General features: G+C 33.9%; 2 protein-coding genes across 3 annotated transcripts; both read right to left on the bottom strand.

The window, feature by feature from the left end:
- Nucleotides 1-1,038: 1,038 nt before the first annotated feature.
- LOC109058869 (AP-1 complex subunit mu-1-like) lies at nt 1,039-13,255 on the bottom strand. The gene is made up of 12 exons (XM_042726054.1): nt 12,967-13,255; nt 11,004-11,160; nt 10,782-10,849; nt 10,464-10,594; nt 9,163-9,310; nt 7,406-7,532; nt 5,082-5,224; nt 3,884-3,955; nt 3,446-3,604; nt 2,255-2,380; nt 2,074-2,149; nt 1,039-1,661 (listed from the first exon to the last, which is right to left on the bottom strand). The coding sequence occupies exons 1-12, from the start codon at nt 13,006-13,008 to the stop codon at nt 1,639-1,641; spliced, it is 1,272 nt and encodes a 423-aa protein (XP_042581988.1). The 5' UTR covers nt 13,009-13,255; the 3' UTR covers nt 1,039-1,638.
- A 428-nt stretch (nt 13,256-13,683) lies between these two features.
- Nucleotides 13,684-18,485, bottom strand: LOC109090428 (leucine-rich repeat-containing protein 19-like). Of its 2 annotated transcripts, none has more exons than XM_042726056.1 (5): nt 18,336-18,485; nt 16,260-16,377; nt 15,489-15,927; nt 14,562-14,648; nt 13,684-14,463 (listed from the first exon to the last, which is right to left on the bottom strand). In XM_042726056.1, the coding sequence occupies exons 2-5, from the start codon at nt 16,362-16,364 to the stop codon at nt 14,066-14,068; spliced, it is 1,029 nt and encodes a 342-aa protein (XP_042581990.1). In that variant the 5' UTR covers nt 16,365-16,377; nt 18,336-18,485; the 3' UTR covers nt 13,684-14,065. The 2 variants fall into 2 exon arrangements, with proteins under 2 accessions (XP_042581990.1, XP_042581989.1); XM_042726055.1 differs by lacking the exon at nt 18,336-18,485 and adding an exon at nt 17,980-18,128.
- Between the last annotated feature and the right edge of the window lie 532 nt (nt 18,486-19,017).

The following is a 19,017-nucleotide window of genomic DNA, read 5'->3' as shown; positions in this document are numbered from 1 at the left end:
CCAAAGACAAAGATACGGGCCACTCTGGTGAAAATATAGTGTTACAGTGGTATCCTAGCAGTACGCTGCCTTATTAATCATTGATTTTGAGCACAAGGTATTCATTTCATTTGGGCCTGTGGTTATGTTTACAGCTCTACAGGCATAAGATCATATCACAATGAAAGATAGTCCCGCCACCTACAGCAGAAACGAAAATAAGCAGCTTAAGTGAACATCTGACAAGTTAAAGGGATAATTCAAATAAAAATGAAAAAAACAATAACACTCTTATGTCATTCCAAACTTGCACAGTGTTATATTAGTATCACTGACTACATTTACATGTGCACCAAAAATGCAATTATTTCCAAGGTCCCATTTTATATTAGGTGGCCTTAACTACTATGCACTCACATAAAAAATAAGTACAATATTGTGTTCATATTGTATTGCAAAACACTTGATCTGCTATTGAGGTGGGGTATGTGTAAGGTTAGGGACAGGTTTGGAGGTATGAGTATGTTTAAGAGTAGGTTAAGGTATAAGGGATGGGTCAACGGTTTAACTATAAATGTAATTACAGAAATTAATTACAGATGTAATTGGTAATTTTTTTTAAAAATATAAGTACAATGTAAAAACATGTATGTACACAATAACTGTATCACATGCACTGTATCACATGATTCATTTAAATGTAAGTACATTGTAGTTAAGGCCACAATCAATTTGATCAAAGTATTGTGTTTACATCAAGTGAAGTTTAATCACAATATTGTTTAAATCTCATATGAAGGTGGATATAAATGTAGTCACTGATATACTATTATATATATTTTTTATATTTTGATTAAAATGAATTTAAATTAATTAATTTTTATTATTTTATTTGAATTTTAGTTAGTTGTAGTAATTTTACTGTGTTTTGTTCAGTTATTTATTTATTATATATATATATATATATATATATATATATATATATATATATATATATATATATATATATATATATATATATATATATAGTTTTATTAAGTTTTAGTTTATTGAGTTTTAGTTATTTTAGTACTTCAACTTAAAATAGCTGAAATAAAATATATTTTTATTTTATTTTATTGTTATTTTGTTTCAGTTAATGGTTTACTTTATTTCAAGTAATGCATTTTTATGGTTATAATTCTAAATTTAGTTAATGCTAATAACCCTAAAAACCCTTTTTTTTGTGGAATATAAATTGTTATTTTAATTGTTTCCACAACTTTTGTCCACACAAAGTAAATGGGGTCCAAAACAATAACAGCATTAAATCATACTTACTTTTATGGTATGAATGGATTCTTGTGGGTTTAAGTAAAAGAAAAAATTGCATACAGGCTTGGAACAACATGAGGGTGAAAAGATCTTTTTAAATATATTGTAACATATACAGGTAGATTCTAGGATGTTTCTGTAACACGACTTTAGGATTATGATCCAAAATCAATTGTTTCATAGGGGTTTCTGAATAATTTTGCGGTCTGACTTCCTTGTTTAATTTGTAAATCCTGATCTCAGATAAAAGCAATAGCAGTCCAACTGCTGTGTGAAAAGCAGCAGCTGTCTCACAGATGAAAAAGGACAGACAGAACAAACAACATACACAGGCGCTGTCCTCTCTCAGTTGGTCCTCAGTTGATAATCTGTCAAAAATGTTCAAGCAAAATCAGAAAGTACAACTAATAAACTATATATATATATATATAATAACGAGTGCATGAAAATTTATCTGAAGGCATTTGAATATGTCTGAAGACATTTGGGTGTATGGCTATATCTGAAGAAATCCATTGTGGTTTAAGATCTGATGTCTGCTTTGCAATTCTTATGAATAAGTGAACAGGGCTGAGGGATTAGAGTGACTCTCTCCTCTGGTGTCGCTGATGCAAATGGAAAACTGATAGTCTACACTATTTCAAACTATGTGTGTGTGTGTGTGTGTGTAGCAGACAGAGTAAGGCTCATGTTCACTGAACTTTTAATGCAGGGTGAAGACAAACTTTATATCAGGATGATATTTGAGTAAGCGTGAGGGAATTTCTGAATATGTCTCACCTCCACTCTGAGTGATATATCGCACCCACGGTAATGCCTGATATCCGCTCTTCTCGATAATCTTCAAGTATCGCACCTGTGTTTGTTACCACACACAAACAAAATGGATTACAAAATCGAATCCACTGCATCATGACCATCATCAAATAATATTTTGCGGCGAATGTGTGTTTTGCTGCACCTGAATGCCTGACACTGTGAAGTAAGGAATCTCAAACTTCACTGTGATTGGTGGTTTGGCCTGGAGTTCATCACTTTCCACACTTGGCAGTCCAAAATGAGCTCGCATCATGAACTCTTTCCCGCCTCAACAAGTAAAGACACATCATTAGTTTTTGACACATCTAACTGTCTAATTAACACTGCAACAATCATCACTTCACAGTCGTAAGTCCTAATTAACAGTTCAGTTCTAAATGAGTCTTGTGAGTCATATTCCTAAGTGGGTGATAGAAACTTTCCTGTCTCTACACGGCTTGCAACAGCACAGAACTCCAGAACCGATTCATGGCCTTTCAAGCCTGAAATGCCCATTACATCACCAGGACTGGAAAAACACTCTTGACTAAATGTCTCTATATTCTTAGATTTGGAATTTTTTTTTTTTTTAAAGCTGGTTTTGCCACTAACTATATGTAATAATAAGGCATGGAATTATAAGTTCAATACATCTTGGCTTGTACAATTTTTGACGTCCTATTTGAGACAAAATAAACTAAAAGTTTATTTTTTGGCAAACACTTTATTCTGTATATTCTGTATATGTGCACCTTTGGCAAACTCTTTAGATTTTATTTATATTTTGTATACATGCTCCTTTGGAAACATAATTCTACACAAGTGTTGGCAAACACTTTATTTTGTATATTTTCCATACAAGCTCTATACCATTTGTATGGGCTTTTGCCTTTAATTGTAGAGGAAAAGGGAAAGAAATAAACAAAATAAATTAATTAAAACAAGACAATAAAATAAAATAAAATTACTTAAAAAAAATGTAAATAAAAATGTATACAACAAACATTCACAAGCAATATATAAACTGGGGAAAAAAACAAATAAAATAAAACAAAATAAATAAAATTAGTGTATATACAACAACAACAACACCAAAATTGCAATAAATATTTAAACTGTAAATATTCTATTATTGTATTGCCAGTAATATCAATATTTTTGGAAGGCTCTTAAAAATGTAGTGGACTTACATTTATGTTGTCTCTGTGAAATCAGCATCAAATTTGTTGATTTGTTGTTGGTTTTTTTTTTTTTCATTTTCAAAATAGGATTTTCAGGAATCTGAATGTTAGTTATTTGCTACAAAGATCTCAAACATCTTGAAAAACATAAGTAAAGCATGTATGGTACGTACAGGGAAGGACTTGATGTTCCATTCCACAGCACTCTTCTCAGGAACCCATTTAGCCTGGCCCGTGGTGGTCTTAAATTTGGGGGAGTCAGCGTCACTGGGAACAGGAACTAAGATGGACACATTGTTGGCAGTGGAGCGGCTCTTGAACTGACTGCGGGCCTGGAGAACAGATGGAAGAACTATAGCACAACTTCGAACACCAAGTAAAACTTCCAAAGCTACACTTTCAGAAACTAAAGTTTTAGTATGGCAAGGGCAATAGGACAAAGCATATTTATGTCAGAATCTGACAAGTCTTTGGACACAGCTCAGGTAAACTTCGAGCCATTCCCCAGGACAGAAGCCTGAAAGCTAATTACCTGAAGCAGGGAGTGTGCTGGAGGAGGCAAAGCAAGAATCAGTGGAGTGTGTATATTGTGTGTATGCGTGCAGCTTTACCTTAACCTTGATCTCTACTCGACTGTGAGAGAACTTCTCTATTACGCTCTCAATCCATATTAGAGGCTTCACCTGTCAGAACACAGGAGTGACAGAGAAAAGAATAGAGCAGTAAGTCTGTTGCCACTTATTGAGCCACTGACTTGCCTTTTTGACATGTAATCTTCTTAAATAAATTAAATACAGTAATACTTACAATGGCATAACATCATTTCAAAATGTGATATTACAATATAATCCATTATATAGAATATATATATTTGTGTTTGTGTGTCTGTGTGTGTATATATATATATATATATATATATGTGTGTGTGTTTTTTTTTTTTTTTTTTTTTGTGTGTGTGTGTGTGCGCGCATGTATATGAATTTATATTTGAAAGTGACAGTATATATAGATAGTAACTCTAGTCTTAAATGATGCTTATATATAATAATTATTCCATTCCACAGCCTGGGGTCAGTACAATTTATTTATTTTATTTTTGGAAAGAAATTAAACTTTTGTTTATTAATACTTAATAGAAATTAATACTTTTGTCAAGGATGTATGATGTTACAAATGTTGCAGCCCTTCTGAGTAAAAAATACTTCCTTCAAAAAGGTAGCTTATATTGTGTCATATATATATCATTCACATTAAAAAAAACTTTTACATTTGAATGTGGATTTTGTATAAAATGTCTTTAAACAATGAGCAAATTTATTAATAAAGAAAAAAAAAAGATGTATTAGTCAAAAAAAATATGTAACTACTTCCAATTCATTTCCTCACACTGGAAGTGGAATATAAATTTATATTCTTTTTATAGTATATACTACAGAAATAACAAGAGTATGCTATTCAAAAAATAACCTTTGTTTCTTGTTTTTGTCTTTTAATTTCAAATTCTTTTCATTTATAATTCTTTGTATGTTTCCTACTTTGAAGTTCTTGTCTTGTTTTCTCATCATATCCACGTTCTTTGATTCTTCCATGTTTTTATTTAAACAAAGCTCACTGAGACCCCATCATTACAGTGGCACAAAACCCCCCCTAAAAAATACTTAACTATGTTACAAATCAATCAGTCAATAAACACATGAATTAATCACATAAACCTTGATGTTTTAAATTACTATGCATTGTTAAGTCATCTGCATTGACAAAATATATCTAAACTCATTGATCGGAGAGTTGTATACATGTAGCACTGACCGTGGTGTTGAGTCTGTAAGACATAAGTTCAGATTCTCCATCAGGTGGGATGAAAGAGATAGTCCTGTCATTCTCAAAGCGAGACAGACGCACACACTGATGAAATTTAACATCTTCTAGCTCCACAGACTTGCTCTTCTCTCCTGAGAGAAAGTGAAACAGAAGCCCAGAGAGAGAGGGGTGAATTATAATATAATGTAATATAATATAATATAATATAATATAATATAATATAATATAATATAATATAATAAGTGGTGGTCACTGATGATTATAATATGTGTAAAGCTAGTTAATCAAGTTGAAAGCTGCACACTCACATCACATATTCACACAAAAAACATAATGTGTTTCCTGGAAATTGCAAACAATAGCATTTCTGTGCACCCAGGTAAGTGTGGAGGTAGTTTATTTGTTTGACCTCAGCAAAGGGAAAGGCAGTGACTACAGAAGAGCTTCTTAATGACTCAGGGCCTCTGAGCCACAAAACTCACAAATACCAGAGAGCTGTGGGATTTCAGCAGCACACTCACAGCAGCAATGTGTGCGTGTGTGAGCCTCCCTTTATATTAATGAATGCATTCCGCTCCATCCAGGAGTGACATTTACAGTGGAATATGAAAGAGCTTCCAGAGGTTTGAGCTGGAACCCAGAGGTCAGATCAGAAGCTCTGGGTGTCTGTGTCCTCTGCCGCAGATGAGACCTGCTGGGAGCCTCTGCAGCACCTACTGATGACATCAACCGCGGGGACTAAAGGTCGGAGAGGGGTTAGGATGCTCTCTTATAGCTCTCTGATTGGCTCCCCAGAGTCCACAGGCAGAGATTTCAGGGAAAGTGGTTGGTGTTCAGAAGCAGATGTAGACTTCTAGGTACACATCATTTGACTCAGCTGTAAAAGTGCTCTAAAGATAGCAGGTTTGACCTATAATTTATACATCAATAACTCTATATAATGTATACAAGTTATTATAATCTATATAATATACAATACATACATACATTATAGCATATATATATATATATATATATATACATATACACAGTATATATGTGTGTGTTAGTGTGTGTGTGTATACTTCAGCATCTCTTTGAGTCCTAAAGAGGACAAGCGGTTTGCCAAAATTTTAATATTTATATTTATATTTAATATTTAATATTAATATTACAGAAAAACTATTTTTGTTGTCCGATAACTGAATAACTGAAAACCATAATAAAAACTTGCATTTTCAATCTTGAGTCTGTGGAGGGCAGTGTTTCACTTGTCTAATTCTCATTCTACTGCTGAGCTGAGAAGAGATATTTCTTCAACTGATGCAATAACCTTCTACCTTCATTTGTGTTTACAACAGTTTGCGCCATAGTTCAGTTTTATAGTGGGAAGTGGCAAAGGAAACTACCAGGTCTTTTTCACTTCCCTGAAACCATATCTGATAAAACAGTTTCCTGTAGAAGTAAACTGAAAGGGTAGTTTGTAATGTCTATAAAATGTTGGTGGCTACCGCAGCTTAGCTTGGTTAATAGATGTATCTAATTATAAGTATAAAACTGATATTTATTATTTTGAACAGAAGATTATCCCTGATATCGATTCCCTTTCACTACTAGAGTAAATCCAGAGCGCCTCTGTTCTAAAATGCAAGGTGCATTTAAACTGCACATGCAGAATACATAACTGAGATCTGGCCTGCTGTGAAACTAACACCCGCTGGGTTAGGCCTGGGGTGAGGATTAACCAAGAGAATCGGAATAATGGAATTCACCTAACAAGTGCAAATGAGAGAGATGCTTGCTTTAAAATAGGTTAAGACAATCGACTGACTGCTTGACTAGCAGCCCTTGAAATTGAGTCTCTTTCTGCACTACTTGGAAAAAAATAAATAAAAATACAAGGTCAATTTAAGACTGAGATGTAGCATTTTGGTCACCATTTGTGTCACCAAAAGCAAATGGAGAAATAATGACAGAAAAACAGATAAATATTAACCTTGCAATCTTGTAAAAAGATTTAATTGTTGAATGTTGTTGTCCTCATTCAGCTTCTTGTTGGTGAGATTTCGGTTTATTTATTAAGGATACAATAATGGCCAAATTTTAACTGTTTAGATTTATTTTATTTTTTGTCTATGACAAGTTTTATCACAAGAAACCATATAATTAATCTGATATACTTAAGTGTACTTAAAAACTCTACACACACAGAAACAGAAGTTACAATTTTAAGTTGGAAAATAAGAAGCTGTAAGATTTTTTACTATTACTATTGTTACTGTTTTGTTTCAAAAAGTGACATTTCAGTTTTAAAGATGGATAGGTTTACTCACGGCCAGTGATCTCGAAGAGAACTTTGTCATTGAGTCCAAGCCTTAACTCAGGCATGCCTGACAGAACGACTTTGAGTTTGACGCTGCCCAGAATCTCGCTACGCAGAACACTGCCTGTAGCACTAACCTATAACGAACAAAAACAGAGAAGATAAATGCAAAGCACAATCAAGAGTGGCAAGGTGCAACATTGCATCATCACCATTACTGCCATCTACAATTTATTACGCTCTGTCGGGCAAGGCAGTAACCGTGTGATTTGTGCCATAATGCTCTTGGAAAGAGAGGGTTGAATATGCTGCAATAACTACGGATATGAGAATGTAATATATTATATTATGGTAAAATATTAAAAGCATACAAGCTGGACTCAGAGGGTAGATCTAAACCTCAAAAAAGTCCACATCGATTCAATACCTCTGAGGGCTCTCTGATACAAGAGCCAGAAAAAGCCAGAGCGAGAAAGCTGCACGGATGAATAGCAATGCAGAATTAGAAAGCAATGAGACGTGATTTAGCTCTTAATCAGAAGAGTGGTGCTGCTCAGCGCTACTGTCTGCCAGCGTTCAGACCCCCCGACCCTGAGCAGCGCTAATGAATCCATCAAAAGCCAGTCCAGTCGGGGGGCTGAGAGTTAAGAAGCAGAAAAGAAAGGCAGCAAGAACTTAAAGACGGCAGCTGCTTCCTCCCTCTCTCAAGCTAAGGAAGTCTGGATACCTAACTCTTGACCCTGGAGAACATAAAGGAGGTCGGCTAAAGTACAGTAGGATGACGGAGCGATAGCGTGGGCTGTTTGATGTCTGCACTGAATACGCAAAACTGATCCAGTATATGTGGTATATATATATATTTTTTCACAACAAGGATAGTGATGTTCTCATCTTTATATCACTATAAGTTACTTTTTACTTCTTCAAATAGGTAATGCATGTTATGCTATTGTTATTTATTGCAAATTATTTACTTAAAAATACAGTAAAAAGTAATATTGTGAAATAGTATTATACAATTCAAAAATAGAAATATTATACAATTTAAAAGAACTGTTTTTGGTTTTAATACTGTATATTTTAAAGTGCAATTTACTTCCTGGTAAAGCTATATTTTCAGTAGACATTACTCCAGTCTTGAAAAAATATATAATCCTACAGAAATCATTCTAATATACTGTTGCTCAAGAATTTTTTTTTTATTATTATCTTTAAAAAAAAAATGTGCTGCTTAATATTTTTGTCGAAACTGTGATCATTTTTTTTCAGGACTCTTTGATGAGTAGAGTCTCCAAAAGAACTGTGTTTATTTATTGCTAATCTAAAAATCTTTGATAGAAATCATTTGAAACAATGCAGAAGTCGTTACTCTCAATTTTGATAAATTTATTGCATCATTCTTTCTGAATAAAATATTAAATTCGTAATTAATTTTTCTTAAAAAAAAATTGCCCCCAAACTTTTGTTCGTTAGTGTAAATAAATGTCATGTGCTGAAACTAAATAAGGACTTATCGCTCAAGAGTAATTAATTTCACAGATGCATTATATAATAATTAAAATTAATATGAGTCCCATCTGATTTTACCAGTTAGAATGTATTCCTGAATTAAAATATTTTGTTGGTTCTAAAACCTCTAAAATCATTAAAACCCCCTCAAGTCATAAGAAAATCATAGGTTCAAAAGAATGATGTTGAAGCCTAATTCAATAATTTGATTGGCTGACTGAGAAATGTTGTCACTACGGTATATTTAAGTCCTCTCACCAATAGGTTGACAGACTCAATGACATCCATGAAGACTTCATTTTTCCTGTATTTGATGCCCTCTGACCTCCAAGACACAGCATTGGTTACTGTAGCTGGGGGCCGGGGCGCTCCCACCTCCAGCTTATGCCCCTGTTGGGTGATGTACCTGGTGTAGAAGTGAAAGAAGGCCATCAAGACATGGTAACATAAGAAAATGACAATTATCATAAAAACATTCAATATTATATGAGCCCACCAGTGCATGTCAGCCATTATCAATATGATGAACATCATTATTTGTCACTAATCAGTGAAGCAAGTAACTTCAGTGTGTATGTAAACAGACCTCTGGTGCTTATTAGAACTCATGGGAAGAACACGGCTGCCCTCTGGGACAGACAGGCTGACAAACACCTAACCTTGTTGTTCCACTACTTATATATATATATATCCTTCATCTATCATACATACAACTGTGAATAGAAATGAATGTGAACGCTAACATTACACACATACTATAATAGAGCATCTGAGCAAATACACCAAAACAAACCCCTAAATATTCATTAGATAACTTTCCTAATTCCTTCCACATTGATTCTGCGAGAATGTTGTTTTCAGAACAAGATCTGAGAAGTGTAGATGTGTATGTGTGTGCGCTCTAACCTCAAGTTTCTCCAGCCGACAGGATATTGTTTTGCTGTCAGTGAGAGCTAGCAATGATTAGCTATCCGCTAAGTGGTTGCCAGCAAACTGAGAAGCACTTATAAACCTGAAAGATGTTTATGAACTGACTTACATATGATTGTCCTATTTTTTTGCCAGACAAGAAATAGTTTACTATGCTTTTATTATATTCTTTAGTTAGAATGTTCTAGTTTAATGTTTGTACTCTCCATTTCTTTAAGGGTGAAACATTTTTAATTAGCTAAATGAGTCAGAATTTTGTTTTGAATATTTTTAAATCTTCTAAATAGGAAAATGACCAGAACATGCTGTTAAGGGATAGTTTATCAGCCATAAATATTTCAGTTATTGCTATTCAGTATGAATTTTCAACAAATTTGACTTAAAAATATCTCTTTATGCTTAGATACGACAGCTTATTGCATTTCTCTGGTCCAGTCATCTCTGTGTGTATTATAAAACACAAATAACAGCATTTTGTCAAACTTGTCCTCTGCACAAAGCATATACAGTGACTTATGAATAGCCCTGAGCTTGAATAGTGAATGGTGACCCCTCATAGCACTGTAAGTGAGTGATGAACAATGTTCTCGGAGCAGTGATGGCTGAATGGTAAGTCTGTCAGAACTTACTCTAGTAAGATCTTGCTATCAGTGGTCTGAGGGAATCCATAGTCCATGACTTCATCCATTAGCTCATATACTGTCACAAAATTGTCTCGAATACTCTCTTCTTCCAGTGTCTTGAAATATTCAGTGAATACCTGCAAACAAATGGTTAATGCAAGACTACTACATTAAATGTACACAAATTTGGTAAGGATATATTAAAATTAGAAAATGTGCTATGGCACATTTTTAGGGTGTTGATGTTTACACAGCCAACAAGATTATGTTGTGTAAGGTTTTATGGAAGGCGTTGTCATGTTGATATATATAAAACACACTTACCTCCACTAATTTGTACAGGAAGGAGTATACAAGAGCAGCATTGGTATTCTTCTTTGTTATTGCAACCACTGAGTAAAATCTGTTAAGTAGTAAATACGCTACTCATTTGCAGAGCTGTTACTGTAACAACAATAGGATGAATATTCACAAATAAAGTGATATTTTAATAAAGATAAATAAAGGTTATACTTTTACATTTAGATGTAAGCATATGGAGGATACAGTAGAGGTTGCTGTGCTTGATCCAGAGGAAGTGGGTCGAGCCGTGTATAACCACTGGTGACATATCTGCATCTTCCTCACTCTTCATCATTATGGGCATAAAGTTGTCAATCTCATTTATGTTCACGTTGCCCATGTAGTTTCGACATATGAGCACTTAGAGATGAAAACAAAGTTGAAAGCACAAGATTGTCATAAAACAGAGTATCCCAATTCTGCTCTGTCATCACGGAATCACTTACTTTACATGAGTGTAATCCATAAAGACATGTTCTATATTAATACAACAAACAAAAGGTCATTTAAAAACTCTGGAAAACCTTGAGGTTCTCTCAGTAATAGACAGAACCTTTTATTTTTCTTAGAGCTGTTTTGGCCCCAGTCATCAAGCAGAATGGATTCCTTACGGGCTTAAAAGCAGTAAACACTTGTAATAAATTCTCAGGCCAAATGGACACTTACAGCACAAGGTTTGTTTTCATTGACTCAAACCAGCTTGAGAATATGTTAACAGCTCAATCAATATGATCCATGAAGCAATATCTACACTAATACTTCTATTAATCAATTCAAGAGACAATCAAATGCTTCAAGTCCTGGTCACTTTTATCACAGAGACACATTCAGGGTGTATAGTAGGGTGAAACTTAAAGATCAGTGAAGTCTGACTTTAATGTGGCTGGTGTTGAGGTATTCCTTCAGATGAAGATATTGGATTGCCCTAGGGCAAAGACAAGACCTCTTTCATCAGCACTGCCAAAATCCAGGGGTATATTGGAGGGTAATCCATTCCACTGAGACCCTGAGGCTCTGTTTTCATGGAAACACTCCCATCCACCCACTACTACTTTCAACATTTTACAAATGTGTTCAGAGCTTCTCTTTATATTTACACCTCTTGATATATAATACATTTTTTATATATTTTTAAAGTCTCTTATGATCACCAAGGCTGCATTTTTTTTATTAAAAATTAAACAACAGCAACATTGTGAAATATTATTATGATTTATAATGACTGTTTTCCATTTTTGTATATTTTATTATGTTAATTATTCCTGTGATCATGGCAAAACTGAATTTTCAGCAGCCATTACTCTGGGTCCTTAGTGTCACATGATCCTTCAGAATTTATTGCAGTATTATTTAGCACTCAAAAAAAAATATTTTTCATTATTTTATTTCATTTATTTTTGGTGCTTAATATTTTTGTGGAAACTGTGCTACACTATCCTTCAAAAGAATGAAATTAGTACTTTTATTCAACAAGGATCCATTAACTTGATTAAAAATGGCTGTAAAGACCATATAATTTATAATGTTGCAAAAGATTTCTATTTCAAATGACTGATCTTTTAAATGTTCAATTTATTAAGAAAAAAAGTTATCAGTTTCCACAAAAGTAAGTAAATAAATAAATAAGCAACAATTTTTTTTCAACATTGACAATAATATGAAATGTTGATCTGAATGATTTCTGAAGGATCATGTGACACTGAAGAAATTCAGCTTTACCATCACAGGAATAAATCACTCTTCAAAATATTTTAAAATATAAAACAGTACAGTTTAAAATTGTAATAATATTTCACATTATAAGAAGGTACTGATGTGAAGGTTTTTTTTACCATGTCCAACATTTTTTTCTATTTATTTTTTACTTTTTAAATATAACTTTTAAATATAGGAACAACGCAATATGTGCAACATTAACATTGCAGTTGCCTTTAGTGAAAGTGCTGTTAACTTTAGAGCCTGATGGGTAGGGTGTATCTCTCGTGCCATATTTGAATCATTAGTTGTTTTAGAAACCTTCAAGTGAGTAAATACATACAATTTACTTTGGCAACTGATCTTTAAACATCGATTATCTGTAGCTATACAGATTTTAAATAAAGTGCCACACTGTCCATTGAGAGTATAAACTGTACGACCTTTCTCTGACAGGTGCACGCGCTCTTACCTTGCCTTTAAGGTCCAGGATGAAGATCGCGGACGCTGCCATCCTTACCAAAGCTGTTGTGTGACCAGAAGTGACTGACAGGAGTCGAAGTTTTGTGAATATTGGTAAAGTTTGATCAAGTGAAATGAGAGCTCTTCCCCATCCCTTACTCGAGTCTTCCGGGTTTGGAGGCGTCTAACCGGTTGTGCAGCTCGAGCTTGTTTCTGTGCTGTAAACTGCGAGAGACGCGACGCGTCAAAACTAGAACGCTGCCATTATAATTAACCAAGCGATCTACGCTGTACGTCGCGTCGCTCTGTTGTAATGTAGAAGCAGTGTGACGTAAGTTCAAATACCTTCAGGTGACAATCCTTCATTAAAAAGTAGATACAAATAAAAAACCGTAACACGGCATTCGTTTAAAATGACGTGAATGTCATATAATGTATCATTTGTGTTATATTATATAACATTTATAAACAATGTAAAATATATATAATTATATCAGTAGTCACATTTTTATATTCATTCTAGACTAAAGTGCACAAAGGCGGCGCCCAGTGGCCAATGAAAGAATAGCATTTTCTCAACAAAAAAAGGACAAAAAAAAAACAAAACCAAAAACAAAAATTTAATTTAGAAATGAAGTGAAACAAACAAACATAAAAAAGACAAAATGTATATGGCCCAGAACGCAATTAAAAGTAAATTAAAATACAAATTCTATATAGACAAATCTTTTAATGTTATTGATTTTTAATATTACCAGTTGAAAAAATAATAATAATAATAACTTTCATTAACAATCATTCCATTGTATAAAATGATTAACATATCACTATTTTGTGAGGCCTACTGTACATTCAATTGTCATTCAACATTGATTCACATATTTAATAACCTCCACTTTAATAACCTAAATTTTATAAATGTTGAAAAAAAAAAAAAAAGTGGCCCTAGAAACTATTTGGACATCTATGTCAAAATATATGAATTTCGTTGGAAATATTACACCACGTAATATGAATAGTTTAGTGATTATAGAGCATTGAATGTTTGTTACTGACTGCTTAATGCAAGTTATTATAAATAAGATTGAACAACATTAGACTTAATAGTGCTAGCCAATACTAAATTCAATCTCTTCCTCCTCATCATCATCATCAGTCAGTGCTGCTGCTCTTGTGGCTCTCTCACTCTCACTTGCTTGAATATAGTTGTCTTCAATAAACCCGTCGTCATCTGCCTCGATGTCATGAGTAGGGGCAGATGAGCGAGTCCCTGGGCCACCCTGGGTCGAGAATCCCACCTCAAAATTGCCAGGGTCACACTGACTCGTGGCGTCTACTTCGCTGAGCCTGGAGTGTCTGTAGCTCGCCAGATACTTGTGCACGACTTTGCATTTTGCCATCACAGCAATAAGGACAGAGAGGGTGATAGCTGACCCCAGAACAGCCACAAAGACCTTCCAGCTTTCTGAAGATGTTTTGGGATTAACCTCTGTTTTTGTTTCTGTGCCTAAAAATGTTATTTATAATGGTTAGCTGAGTTTCAGATGTATGCACGATTATAAAAGTAGATAAACACTAGATTAAAGGTGAAAAAAAGGTTTTGACCATTTTTTGTTGTATTGTTTGTAGGTGTCGTATTCACTGTGAGTAGTTTACGTAGGAAGGCTCCGTAGTTGACATCCTTAAAATATCCTGCCATAAGAAAAACATGATATTGAAATAGTGTTTTTCAGAAAAAAAAAAAAGAAGATGTAATGTCAAAATATGTTGTGGCACACAAATAGCTTATTTTTCCATATAAATATAATTAATGCAGAGAAAATTAATGTCACTAAGAAATGGCTGGTCCTCATCTAATTCTCCAACATATATAAAAAATGATGCACCGGTTTAAAATTTCTGCATTCAAATTCATTACATTTTTATTGTTTTGGAGGGACACAGCGGTTGGATGATTCAATTATCCTGATATCATCAAAAGTAAACAAATGTAGTAGAAAAAGTCATTTGTATGCTATTGTTATTTCTTAAGAAAAAATAATAAAATGGCTACACTGCTTAATAATATTTGAAAAGCTTTGTTGACAAAAGTTATATAGGGAAAAACATGTGACTGGAAATATCAGATCATTTGACTCTTAGTTTAGTTTAGGTTGTTAAATGTCATAATTCATGAATTCAATAATTCTCTCTCTCTCTCTCTCTCTATATATATATATATGTATATATATATATATATATTTATATATATCTATATATATATATATAATGATTAAGATTTGTACACTCACTTGCATTTAAGGTGTAAGGAATTATTTTATTTCTTTTTATTTGATGGCAGATGACATTTTAAAATGAACTCAAATAAATCTTGTCTTGAAAATGTTATAAATGGTTTTAAAATCCATATGAAACCAACATTTCTAAGGAACAGAAACTAGATTTGTAAAAGAGTTCTCCTTTTCACTCCAACAGTATATGTCACTAAGTAAACAACAAAATCTAATACAGATGAGATAAAAGTATTCATACCATCATTGTGGTCATCCTGTGCCATGCCTTTTGATGCTCTGATCATCATTCCTCTGTCTCCCACTTTCTGTCTGTTATTCTGTTCCACAAACTGACTCAGTTTCAGGTCTTTGAATGCAGTCGACTGAATGTCCTCCAGGAGGAGCATCTGTAAACTGGAAAGCTTGACCAGAGCATTTGCCTCCACTGCGGCAAGTTTACACCTACTCAGGTCTAGTATTTTAAGAGAAGAAAGACTGTAGAGATGGTCTTTTAACAGTAGGGGGAGGTAGTTTCCTGATAGATTCAGTGAGACTAAGTGGCTGAAAAGGTTGAGGCGCTTGAAGCTGTCACTGTGGGTTAAGTCTAACAGATTGTCAGACAGGTCCAGTTCGGTTACATTCATCCAGATGTGCTTTGGTACCGATGTAAGTCTTTTCCCACTGCAGTCAAAAGCAGCCTTTAGAAAGAATAAAGAGGTATATGGTTATGAAACTGGAATCCGCAACAGTCAGTCGAAAAAAGTATTAGACATATGAGGATTTAAAAAACGCATGCATTTACATAAACTATAATTTAGCCCTGTTCAATTAAGATTTAAAAAACCTACTTGCGGTTTCAAACAAGAAACAAGAAATTTATTTTCTCATGACAGAACTACTAACAGCCTGGGTAAACCTCTGTTACCGAAAACAGGAAACAAGTGCCTACAAACAGGATACTCCTGATGTAGCAGCGCTTGCTCTGGCTCAGGGAACAAAAGAGGCCAGAGTGTGTGTTGTTTTTCCTCACCGTCTCTCTGTTGACCGTACATGGGCCCACGGTCTGGAGTGTGATGCATGATCCCGAGACCCAAAAACACAGCAACACACACACTATGTGTGTAGCAGACCCCATGTTTTCCTGCTTCCTGCAGAAATTAAGGAAGATAAATGACATACACTGAAGCACTGCGAGAGTTTGAGTTTTGGTGCCATTTCATAACTATATAACGTCATATGAATCTTTGCTTTATTGGGTAGTCAAGGCAGGTTATTGACACTGTCAGTACAATGGAAAGAATCGAAAATGTCCCACACACATAGCAGCTTGAAAATATGTATTTTCAACAATGTAAAAAGTTGTACAAACCTGTCAGGTTGATTCAATCATATTAAATTATAATTTTGACTTGTTAAAAAAATCTCTTATTTGTTACCCTTTGAATGAACCTCGAGAAACATGACAAATAGCATTATCTATTTAGGAAATTCCCTGCCTTTGACAATGGTCGGTTATATTGTTTAGTCATCATTCTGCAAACATATTTAACCACAGAATGCTAAAACTGGCCAATAAGAATCCAAGATTCCTTAGTCACATAACAAGGTGCACTAAGGGTAATAAAGTACAAAAAGTGCAATACAAAGTTGATATGTGCTGCTACAATGCTTTTTAAAAAAACTTGTTCAAATGACCAGGTAAATAACCTCAAAAAATTACTTCTGGATTGTTAATTATTTCAAATATATTAGATGAAAATGAATCATAAATCTTGTCATTACCATTATCTTAAAACAATTTTACTAAAAATGAAAGATTAACTGCCATCTTAAGTTAGCAGAGTAGAATAAAAATTGTTGTAAGCTATATTTTGTACAAAAACATGCAAATGATATTGTAATATAGTTACAGATTGTCATGAGAATGTGTTGGAATAATACGTGTGTGTGTGTGTACAAAAACATGCAAATGATATTGTAATGTGTTTGTGTGTTTTTGTGTGTATGTGTTGGAGTATGTTTGTATGTTCCATCTCACAAGCTTTAGCATTTCCTGCTTATCTGCTTGTGGCTTTCACGGGGGTCACATTTCATAGAGGGTTTAATATTTTTTATAGGGGCCCTTCCTCTCATTCCCTCCCTCTCCCACTATTCATTTCAGGCTGTAAACACTCCTTAGGAGCTGCTTTTATCTCTTCCTGTCTCAGGACGCCCCCGTAACAGCATACCTGCAGGATCATGTGCGTATGATTATAAATGTGAGAAAAACAGCTTCAGAAAAGGTGTGGTAGAGGTAGGAACAGATAGAATTCTGACTTCAACTTTATCTCCTAACAGTACTTGCAAACTAACAGCCCCCAGATCCTTTCCCAGACCTTGCTGTGTGGGTCTGAGTATACTGAGGAAATACGGTGCAGAAAAGAGTCTTTCACTTGACCTCCTCAAGCTCAAGTATACACTACATACACACCCTCCCCCATTTACTTCTAGTTTGTATGTTACTGATTACATTGGCACTAAGGACTTTGCATTGTTGTTTTTGCATATAAAAAAATTTGAAAGCTATACTATTGTAAACACAGCTTTTAATTTATCAATTGTGAATCAAATTTAAATTGTTACCTGAATGAAGTTCCTGAAAAGTTAGAAAGAAATAAAAAAATTGTGTTTACATTTATCCTTAATATTTAGTTTTTTATTAGCAGTATAGAGCACTGCACAAAATACATTAGGAAATGGGCTAGGCCTACCTTTTTAAACGTTCCTGTGATACATTAGACAATCTTATTAGGTTTTTTTCTGTCCGCTTAGCAAGTATTCGGTTAACTATGTTGATTCCCATAATAGTAGACTTTACCTTCCCGACCAGTTTGCTTGTTGTGGTCGACAACAGAATGTAAAATGACAGGTGGAAGTGTGAGATCATTAAATATTAAACTACCAACACTGAATGATGTTAAGATGTTGTCTTCCTGCTCATATGTGCCAAAGAGATCACATGTTGGGCTTTGCATTGCTTTTGTCATGTTAAAAGCTATTTAATAAACATATAGATATGAATGTAAGCATCAGAATACAGGGAAAGAAATGTTGTGAGGCAGCTTACCTGAGATTTGGCTCTTCTGGTTATTTAGAATATGTCAAAACTGATGTTTTTCTCCTCAGACGTCACATTTTAACATGGACAGGTTCATTTTTGTTAGCCATTTCCAAGATTAAGGAAATGGCAGGTATAGGTTGTGCAAAGGTTGCTGGAGGTGTGTCTTTAGCTTGTCATTCTCAGATAAAGTTAATTTGTAACTGAATCAAATGGAGCTCTACTTCTTCATTTTCACCTTGCAGTTGATATTTGAACTGATGACACAAAATATCTTAACACACTTGTAATATGTGACCCTGGACCACAAAACTAGTCATAAAGTGTTAATTCTTTGAAATTGAGAGTTCTGAAAGCTGAATAAATAAACTTTCCTTTGATGTATGGTTTGTTAGGATAGGATAATGTTTGGCTGAGATACAACTATTTGAAATTGGGAATCTGAGGGTACAAAAAAAAATCTTTCTCAAAATATTGAGAAATTCACCTTTAAAGTCATCTAAATTAAGTTCTTAGCAATCCATTTTATGAATCAAAAATTAAGTTTTTATATATTTACGGTAGAAAATTTACAAAATATTTTCATGGAACATGATGTTTACTTAATGATTTGGAAAAGAAGAAAAGAAAAGAAAAGAAAAGAAAAGAAAAGAAAAGAAAAGAAAAGAAAAGAAAAGAAAAGAAAAGAAAA

This window comes from Cyprinus carpio, chromosome B6 (genome assembly GCF_018340385.1).
Source record: "Cyprinus carpio isolate SPL01 chromosome B6, ASM1834038v1, whole genome shotgun sequence".
Taxonomy (NCBI): domain Eukaryota; kingdom Metazoa; phylum Chordata; class Actinopteri; order Cypriniformes; family Cyprinidae; genus Cyprinus; species Cyprinus carpio.
Note: the sequence above shows the minus strand (reverse complement) of the source record. Positions and strands in the feature narration are given on the sequence as shown.